At 33.3% G+C, this 9,729-nt stretch overlaps 1 protein-coding gene across 3 annotated transcripts; it reads left to right on the top strand.

Moving 5' to 3' along the window:
• Positions 1–742: 742 nt before the first annotated feature.
• Positions 743–9,063, top strand: LOC110878607 (protein ZINC INDUCED FACILITATOR-LIKE 1). Of its 3 annotated transcripts, XM_022126939.2 has the most exons (16): positions 743–947; positions 1,751–1,791; positions 1,878–1,938; positions 2,403–2,505; positions 2,606–2,762; positions 2,840–2,902; positions 5,089–5,138; positions 5,213–5,288; positions 5,880–6,050; positions 6,301–6,388; positions 7,029–7,114; positions 7,427–7,534; positions 7,873–7,917; positions 8,013–8,101; positions 8,634–8,677; positions 8,760–9,063. In XM_022126939.2, the coding sequence occupies exons 1-16, from the start codon at positions 809–811 to the stop codon at positions 8,849–8,851; spliced, it is 1,413 nt and encodes a 470-aa protein (XP_021982631.1). In that variant the 5' UTR covers positions 743–808; the 3' UTR covers positions 8,852–9,063. The 3 variants fall into 3 exon arrangements, with proteins under 3 accessions (XP_021982631.1, XP_021982633.1, XP_021982632.1); XM_022126941.2 differs by lacking the exon at positions 5,880–6,050; XM_022126940.2 differs by lacking the exon at positions 1,751–1,791 and having other exon boundaries at positions 744–947.
• Positions 9,064–9,729: the final 666 nt, after the last annotated feature.

Genomic DNA, 9,729 nt, shown 5'->3' with positions numbered 1-9,729 from the left:
AAAAAATTTATATTAAATTATCACGAACAGAGTTGTTAACCACTTTAGAAGCGGGTTGAGTTTTGACTACTATAAGCAAGAGATTGCAAGCTTGTGTGATGATTATCAGATACACATAATTATATTATTGTACTCTGCTAACAAACATTTTTAATTATTTAATCCGTGTAATACACGGGACTACAACCTAGTTTATAATATATAAATGTGTGTAATCAACCCGAGATGGAGAGATCCAATTGTTTATTTCATGACACTAATAAATAATAAAATTCAACATTCATTCCCCTCATGTATACTAATCCTCATTTGTTGGAAATCATGTTTAAGAATCAATAAACACAAGGTATATATGAAATTCTCTCCGTCTCAATCTTGGCTCAGGAACTCCCTGATCCTTTTTTCCGCTAGAAAGAATTGATATAAATTTGTAATTATGTAACTGTGTTATGGCTGTCCGATTCGGGTTAGTTGTGTTTTAATAAAGTTTACCATTAATAAAAGGTATCGTAGGTTCTAAAAAGAATATACATGTGTATGATATCACATCCGTTCTTTTCATGTGCTTGCCAGATCGACCATGACACTTAAAAAGAGATCTGAAACCGATCTCAGAGGAGGACCGGTTTGTCATTAACTCATTCTATAAGGACCAAAGTTGTGATGATATGCAGACAAAAACTGAAAATTTAGCAATAATTCAGGGACCACTAATCACTATAAGTGCTTTATTCTTAGTGTATTATTTAACGACTCTATCTCTCTATACAAACTTAGTGTCTTCTCCTCCAACGTTTGTTGTTTAAAGATGGCAATCAACGACGAGCTTTTGGAGCAAGTATACCATGAGAATTGCCCAGGTTGTAAAGTGGATCGTAGAAAACGGATTCAAACCGGGTTACCTATTAAAGAGCTCATTTGTATATGGGTCGTGGTGCTATGTGTTGGTGAGTATATTGCTTATTTTATAACTTAATCATCTTTATTTCATCATCCAATTTTACTGCTTATTTATATTTTATCATGATGTTTGGGTTTTTTTTCTTTTTCTTTTTCTAAAAGGTGTCCAAAACATTTATTTTGCTGATAGAAAATTATGTCATGTTGCTATAGATTTAAGTTACCTTCGATCAAAGTTTTTTTGGTTACTTTTTAGAAGGGTTACGTAAACTACAAAATACGGACAAGAAATTAAATAATACAATCATTTAATATGTTACTTTGTAGAAAAAAAATATATGAATCAGCAGCAGTAGATACATTCATAATACATAAAATCAATGATTGGATATTATGTGACACAATATTTTTGTAACGTCTATAGATCATGAGGATAATTATAAAGAAAACCTAATTAAATTATATTTTCTAAATATCGTAGTAAAACATTAAATACTAACTAATGTATACTCCTGAATTGGTGTATAGGCATTATTGCCTAGTGATGCTTCAGTGATCCGTCAGTAATTCAAATTTCCCGTTAAAAAAAAAAAGAAAAAAAAAAGACGAGAGTGGAATTGGGATTTACTGAGTATGATAATGATGATCCTAATGCTGCATGATATAGTTGTATCATACTGAAAAAGTATATGTTTTTTACTTTGTATCTTGGTATTTAATGTTAGATTATATAAAAAAAAAGGTGAAAAGAACAATTTATTACATTTGAAGCATATAATCTTGAATGTAATTCCATGCAATCCCATTGATGGCTTCATGTCTGACATTTGTTTCCATTTTTCCTTCCCAGTACTCCCAATATCATCTCTTTATCCGTTTATCTATTTCATGGTACATGTGTTCACTTATGTCTTTGCTTTCTTTCCCAATTTTCAATTTTTGACTTTTGGGGTTCTTTATCTTGATTTCGGTTGTAGGTAAGGGATTTTAACATTGCAGAGAAAGAAGAGGACATTAGTTACTATGCAGGCTTTGTTGGTAAGTTGTTTTTTCTTGTTTTGTTCCATTAAAGGTTGTCACATTGGGTAATCGGTCAAAACAGATACAAATCAAAATGAGTATTGATTGTACGGGTGGGTTAGGTTGAACTGACCCCAAACACTTTCTGTCTATAATATTTTAATTCGTCATAACTAATTAGCGCCAAATCTTATTACAAGAGTTATATCATCTCAAATAAAATGTTTTAGAGGGTTTTATGCATTATATATACACACAAGAGTTATGTCATCTTAAATAGAATGTTTTAGAGTGTTTTATGCATTATATATACATTTTGGGCTACTTTTGAACTTCTTGACCCATTTCTCCCATCTAAACCATTTTCTTTTTAGCTAATTTTGTGCATGACATCAAATGTACATTGAGTCGACCCATTTATAAGTTAAGTAAACAGATAAAATTTGTTATAACTTTATCTCATATGTTTCAAAATCTTAAAGGGTCCGCATATATGATTGGACGGGCATTATCATCTGTACTCTGGGGAGTGGTAGCTGATCGCTATGGTCGGAAACCAATTATTATTCTAGGCACTTCAACAGTGTTCGTACCTGCTTCAACAATTATTATTTTGGCACTATGTCTCCTGAAATACATAATAGCAATTGTTCTAACAAAAAAGTATTTTTTTCATGTTCTTCAGGGTTATTTTCAACACAATTTTCGGTTTTAGTTTCAACTATTGGATGGCTATCATTACAAGGTTCCTTCTTGGATTTTTAAACGGGATACTAGGAACTATAAAGGCATATGCATGTGAAATTTTCCCTCAGGAATATCAAGCTTTAGGATTATCAGCTGTAAGGAATGAATCATGAAACTTCATGATGTTTATTATTAGTCATTCATATTTCACGTAGTTATAGTTTTCTTTCAGACTAGTACATCATGGGGGATAGGATTGATCATTGGTCCTGCTTTGGGAGGTTTCCTTGCACAGGTTTCTATACTCACTTGTATTTTGATATGCTTCATGTGTGGATAACATCTTAAAAATTTGATTGAAACTGAACATATGTATATGATAGGAAAGCGGTTGGGTCTGTTCCCATAAGGGTAAAATGGGTCAAGTCGCAGATTCGAGTTCTCATCTAAATCACTTAATTCAATAGAAATTAAGGGAAGGAAAGTACTGGGGTCAAATTTGTTTAGTTTCTAATTAATAACCATAATAGGATTAATATTAATGTTCAAGTTTTTCTTTGTATCACCGTTCAAGTTATTATTAATCAAATCATTTATGTTTTGGAGAGCTAGCCTATCTCGAATCAGGTCAGTTATCCCCTATTAAGTTAATTCGATTTCCAGATTCTATCAATGGTTCCATTGCCAGGAAACATGATGGAGCAGACACCGAATGACCAGAATGAAGGTAGTGGTGTTCACCAGAATCACACATCGACTAAATTGGTGCCATTGTCACCAAATTGTAGTCATTTGAATCACTTAAGGCCCATGTCATGTCCCTAATGTTGGGGAATTTTCAGATTACCGGATGATCAGAGAGGCGTGTAATCACTCTCACAGATCAAATTATTTCGGTGGTTCACCCGAATAATTTAATCGGATACAACTCTGATTTTCGAGAAAATTGAACAAGGGTATGTGTGTATGCGAAAATTATCTGAACGAAGGAAAAACTAATAAGAAAAACTTCTACAAATTTCTGGGTTGGGGGTGATTAACTGCCTAATGGCAATTATCTCAATTTTAAGACAAAACCGCCACTAAACTGCCTTTTAACTGCCATTATTTTGAAGCTCGACCCCAGCCAGGGGCTACGCCCATTGGACCCTGCTCCCATCGGCACTGCCCCCGGACCCCCGCCAAGGGTGCGTTGCCTCCTTGGAACCCCGTAGAGTACGGGCTCCGCCCGTACACTTCGAATTATAATAACTCAAACAAGCGTGCACTCCCGCACCTCCCTAACTTGCTTGATGTGTATTATTATTCACTTTGATCACCAAGTCAATGCCGATTACACTAAAATATCTAACACCTAAAAGCACAACAATCGAAATCTGATGATGCTTCTAGGAGTCGTAGCCCTAAAACCCCAGGTGCCAATTAACTAGCAGCCCCCGCTGCTAGACTCGATACCTTGGAATCACATCTTAGGGAAGATGTAGCTTCCCTAAAAGTTCCTCGCGGCCAACAGACAGATCTAGATGTCAAGGAGTCTCACGCAAATCATACCGGATCTAGCCAAAGAGAAACACATGACGACCGCCCTAGCGATGACGAAGATCGATCTGCGCATGTTTTGGATGTCGAATTCAAGATCGAAGATTTGGAAACAACCCAAGAAAGCATGAAGGTGTTGCGTACTAATTTGCAAACAAGAAGGGATCGCATGAAATCCATGGTCGACCTAAAATGGCGTGAAGTAAGTTTGAGGATGGAGATATGGTTTTTCCATGAATTCAGTCGTATCTTGTCGATCAACATTTTAAGAAACTACCACCTAGGTCTCGTGGTTCTTAACACATCATTCTTTATTCTTTTGTTGGGGGTAGCCACTTATGAACTTAAAGCACCAACGGACTGTCGGGTTCATTCGGTCTTCCATGTATCCTGGCTCAGGCTCAAGTTTCCGCAACACCTTTAGCTTCCCTGCACATTACCAAATATTGGGTAACTAATCTTTTTAACCTAATCAATAATTGAATGGCTACGGGGTTGATATCCTGATGCATAGTTTGTAACACAGTTAATATTCATAATGCAATCAGGCAATTTCCTTTACATTTGGAACACATTCTTTAACATGGGTATTAAAAATGAGTTTTCAAAAGTAGTGTTTCAACCCTATAAATGCATGGGTATTACGGAATCAATGTTGGGATAATAAAGGAAGCTAATAATTATACTAATAAATAAGCAAAACTTACATTGATATATTCATATAGTGTAAATGTAAGATAAGTTGTACCTGTCTTCAAAACAACATAACCTTAAGCCATTCACTATTAACTTAAACATTTGCAAATGTTCATGAAAAGTTAGTCACATAACTCCTTTGTGTAAACCTTAACTTTATACATAGTCATACTTTCGGTAGGTAAGTTTGTATGAGCATCTATCTCACATCTCCTAACGTGTGTTATAACTTCTTTTGATATTCAGCCTGCAGAGAAATTTCCAAGCCTTGTATCTTCGGATTCTTTATTTGGAAGGTAATTGTGATATCATATGTAAATATAATTTGAGTTCAGTTATGCAAAAACTGCAACCATTACTTGTGATGCAGGTTTCCATACCTCTTGCCTTACCTTTGCATCTCCATTTTCGCATTTGTTGTGACCATCATTGCAATTTGGCTTCCGGTACATTTTTATGAAATTAACAACTTCTTAATGCTTCCATTAAAATGCATCTTAGCATGATATTTATTCCATATTTGAAACTTTAAAGTACAGTTTTGCAATATTGATGAAAATAGGAATACATTTTTTTCTATAGAAATGTTTTAAGGCTAAATTGAAGTCGAACATGTCACTAGAACCAAACATGGGTTTGATGTTTGACCAATTGGAATATCAATGAACACAATCTTAATTTTTGAGATTCTAACAATACATCATCATTTTTAATTTTCAATTTCCGATATGTAGAGAAGACAACTTATGCAATGTGTATCCTCATTCTTTTATTCGTGTTTTCAAGGCTTACAAACTTGGCTTTAATACACAGTAATGAGAAAAAAGGTTATGAATGCTTTACTCAATTAAATGGTTGATATGTAAAGTGATGAGAGGGATGCAACATTTCGTTGTATACAGAGCAACACTTTCTGTATGTTAAGCTCTCGCCTAACACCTTGGACGCTCTTAAAACCATTCTTAGAAAAGGAAAACATAATAAAATATTACTGGAAATACATCTTGTTCAACTTCATATTTATATCAAAACCGCAGGAAACATTACACATTCATAAAAAAGCTGAGTTGGAGTCTGCGTCAGATGTACGGGTTGCTCAGGATGAGGAAAAAGATTCTACTTTATTAAGCCTCCTTAAGAACTGGCCATTAATGTCTTCTATTATTGTCTATTGTGTTTTCTCTCTTCATGACACGGCTTACACCGAGGTAGATTTTAAAATATGGTCGTTAGTTACAAACTCACTGTTGGTAACAAATCCTAAGAAATTTCTATCATTCTTTCAAAGTACAGAGTCACTTCTGGATACCATAAACCATAAAATATACACCATAAACCATATTGTTTAGTTGGTGATGAATAGTCAAGTACATTTTACCATGGTTTTTGAACTTTGATTCTTATATAAATATTCACCCATCATAACTTTAAGACTATGTTGATTTTTATCATTCACAGATTTTCTCATTATGGGCTGAGAGCCCGAAGAGTTTGGGGGGACTTAACTATACTACTGAGGATGTTGGCATTGTCCTATCCATCACAGGTGAGATTATCAATTTTTAAACACCTCTCCTGTACTTGGATATTCCAAATTATTAGCAACATTTGTTTATTTGACAAAAATGTTAAGTTAAATTACATATTTCCCTCAAACCTTTAATCATTTAAAAGAAAATTAACTTTTCACTGCTAAACAAACCATTGTGTAGCAATAATAAGTTAAAAGAATGAGATACTTTTTGTCAAAACTTTTATGTGTTGCATTTTAGTTCCATTTACATTTTTCATAAACTTGGCATATTGGTAGTTAAACTAAACATTTAGTATTATTGTGTCTTAATTTAAGTATAAGGTGTCAAAGTTGTAAAGTTGTAAATAGAAGGGGTCAACTATAGTATTGTCATTAGGTTATAGTATCGGTTGATTTTAAACGACGTGTTTTCTAGACACGCCAGCTCGTAGGTGTAATTATGTATGGATCTTTGTATGTAAGCGACAATGTTAAGAGAGTATTCAAGATTCAATGTTTCTATGTTAAATTTGTGTTTTATTAATCGGTTTACCTTCTTGATAATGACATGACAAAACGGAGTGGCCTGGTAATAGATCAAAACATTCATTTTGAAAAAGTATCTAATTTGTTAGGGTCAAAACGGGCACTCACCGAACTAATGATTGTTTAGGGGTGTGCCTTCTTCTTTTTCATACTGCATTTTTTCCGATTGCGGTGAGGATATTTGGGCCTCTCATGGTAGCTCGGATCTCAGGAGTAAACAATCTTCCTTTAGACTCATTATTTCTCTACTACTATTTCCTCTTATATTTATTAATTGCCTTACCTTTGACATTGAAAGTCAGACTATAACTCCTTTTTCTTCTGTTTTCTCACAAATTGTTCTTAAAATATAATAATTATTCTACTTTTGATGTGATTTTAGTTATTCGAAATGAATAAATATATTTATTTTAGTTTGAAAACATAAGTAGTTTTTTTTCAAAGTCAAAGGTACCTAACTTATCGAGGAAATAAGTATTAGATAATATGTTTCTTAACAGGCTAATCTAACTATCTCTTGTGTAGGTTCTGTCTATACCTCTACTTACAGCTTATCCATACATTGCATTGTTGTCTGGCTTCATACTCACATTTACCTTAAATTTAGCTTCAATTGTGAAGAACATTTTATCAGTAAGTTTGTCAAGGCTACATGTTGTCTACTATATGTAATTTTCTTGATAGACTGTTGTTACTTTATTTAAGACATGCACATTAAATGGTACTTCTAATCCCTGTATATGAAGATTGACGCATTGACTTGTTACCGCATATTTTGCCACCTATAGTCACGGGTTTCAACAGACAATTATAAAAAAAAAAAAAAAACTTCAATTTTAGTATGTATATGGCGGTCATAGGCTCGAGTAACATAACCATGTTGTCTAGATCATACAATGCAACGTTTATCTATGTTGTGACCATCTTTACTTTATCTCTGTCACCATAATTTAGTTTCTCAATTTAACCAGATCTCCATCATAACCGGGACAGTCATGCTGCAAAATAAAGCTGTGGTAATATTATTTGTTTCTCTAGTTTGTACTTAATTTTACAATGTTAAGGTACATGTATTAACTATATATTTTATACAAATGTACATGGATAACAGGATCAACATCAAAGAGGTGCAGCCAATGGTATTGCGATGACTTTGCAGGCAACTTTTAATGCAATTGGTCCATCATGTGGAGGAACACTGTGAGTACTCATATGTTGGATAATCTCAAATTTAATTGTGGGTGTCAAAACAGGTTGTGGTAGAAAAAAGGGTCAGTTGTATGTGATGGAAGAAAATAAAGGAGTTGTGTTTACTCACAAAAAAGTAGTTAATGCATTAATTATGATTCGGGGAAACTATATTGTTAAAAGTTATATAGTATCAAAACATTTAAATACATTATAACTAAAGCGGTGAAAACACCTAGTACAACTTGGCAAGTTTACTTTCTAATTATCATTAACATCAAGTAGGGTGGGGTTCTAGAGTGAACACTAATGTATTTGTGAACTGAGTGAACAAATCCTGACGATTGATTTACATCATCAAATAGTAAAATACACTAGTGTATTTTCACCATCAAATCCTGGCCATTGATTTACACTTTTGTATTGATAATTAAAGACTAGGATTAGTTTACTAGTGTTCACAATCAAAGGGGTTGTTCAATAATGAACCTAACCCACATCAAGTAATTGATTAATTATATTGCACTTATCTCTAAATTTGTAGTTTGTCATGGTCCCTAAAGAGACAAAATGTAGCATTTCTTCCTGGTAAGCTCTTTTTCACTTGATACTGTTGCATACAAAGATATTTTTATAAAACATAATAAGGTTTACTGATTATTTATTTCAGGCGCACATATGATATTTTTTCTCTTGAATATAATTGAGGGACTTGGGGTTCTACTGACGTTCAAGCCATTTTTTATCGCAAATCGTAACTAGTGGGGAGCAACTGAATCCGGGTTTAATTCTAAGAGAATCCAACGACTACACTCTAGTTGCGAAAATGATCTTAGTGACATTTTTTATGTGGACTTTCAATCAAGTCAACCTTATATAGCATCTAGCTTCGTTATATTAATTGTCTGTAGGTTTTGAATGTTTCTAAAGGATTAATATAGTTGAAATTATAGATTAATTTTAACTTTGCTACACATCATGTTGTGTGTGTTGTGCTGCATTGACGGAAGTAATTGATGAGTATGCAAGACAAGGGTCTTATTTTGTGAGGTTCGTATGTTATGGTTTGTTGAAAATTTGTCTGTGACATTTTTTACATGGACTTGCCATAAAGTCAACCATGCATACCATCTAACTTTGTTATATCAATTGTCAGTGGCTTTTGAATGTTTTGAATGTTTCTGAAGTGTTAATATAGTTGAAAGTATAGAATAATTCCAAATTGTACTATATAACAATTTAGGTAGCTCGTCTATAGTACCAAAACAAATCCTCCCTTTAACTTACTAAAATGCTATCCTTTTAGTTTTTACCTTTTTTTGCACCAAATGGTGGAGGGTTGGTTTTTTTTTTTTTTTTTTTTTTTTTTTTTTTTTTTTTTGTGTTGTTAACCCTCATTTGTAGCTTAATTACTAAAGTGTCATCCTTTTAATTTTTACCTCCTTTTAGTCTTTTTGCACGAGAATCGAGGTTTTGTTTTTTTTTTTTTGTCTTTTAGTTGTTTTTTTTCTTGTATTGTGGTTAACATTTTTAATCCCTTAAAGTTCTATGTTTCATTTTTGGTCCCGTAAGTTTTTTTCTCTTTAAGTTAAGCATTTTCCGCTATAAATTTGAGTTTGTCTATGTTTTAAGCCAGCTCA

The sequence above is a fragment of the Helianthus annuus genome, chromosome 9 (genome assembly GCF_002127325.2).
Source record: "Helianthus annuus cultivar XRQ/B chromosome 9, HanXRQr2.0-SUNRISE, whole genome shotgun sequence".
In the NCBI taxonomy this organism is placed as follows: Eukaryota; Viridiplantae; Streptophyta; class Magnoliopsida; order Asterales; family Asteraceae; genus Helianthus; species Helianthus annuus.
The sequence above is the reverse complement of the archived record's forward strand: the minus strand, read 5'-3'. Positions and strand labels throughout refer to the sequence as shown.

Excerpts from the sequence above, each read along its gene's own strand:
- LOC110878607 (XM_022126939.2), top strand. The coding sequence starts at position 809 with ATGGCAATCAACGACGAGCTTTTGGAGCAAGTATACCATGAGAATTGC. Across the intron at positions 5,139-5,212 it reads TCGGATTCTTTATTTGGAAG|GTTTCCATACCTCTTGCCTT; the intron begins GTAATTGTGATA and ends CTTGTGATGCAG. Across the intron at positions 8,678-8,759 it reads AAATGTAGCATTTCTTCCTG|GCGCACATATGATATTTTTT; the intron begins GTAAGCTCTTTT and ends TATTTATTTCAG.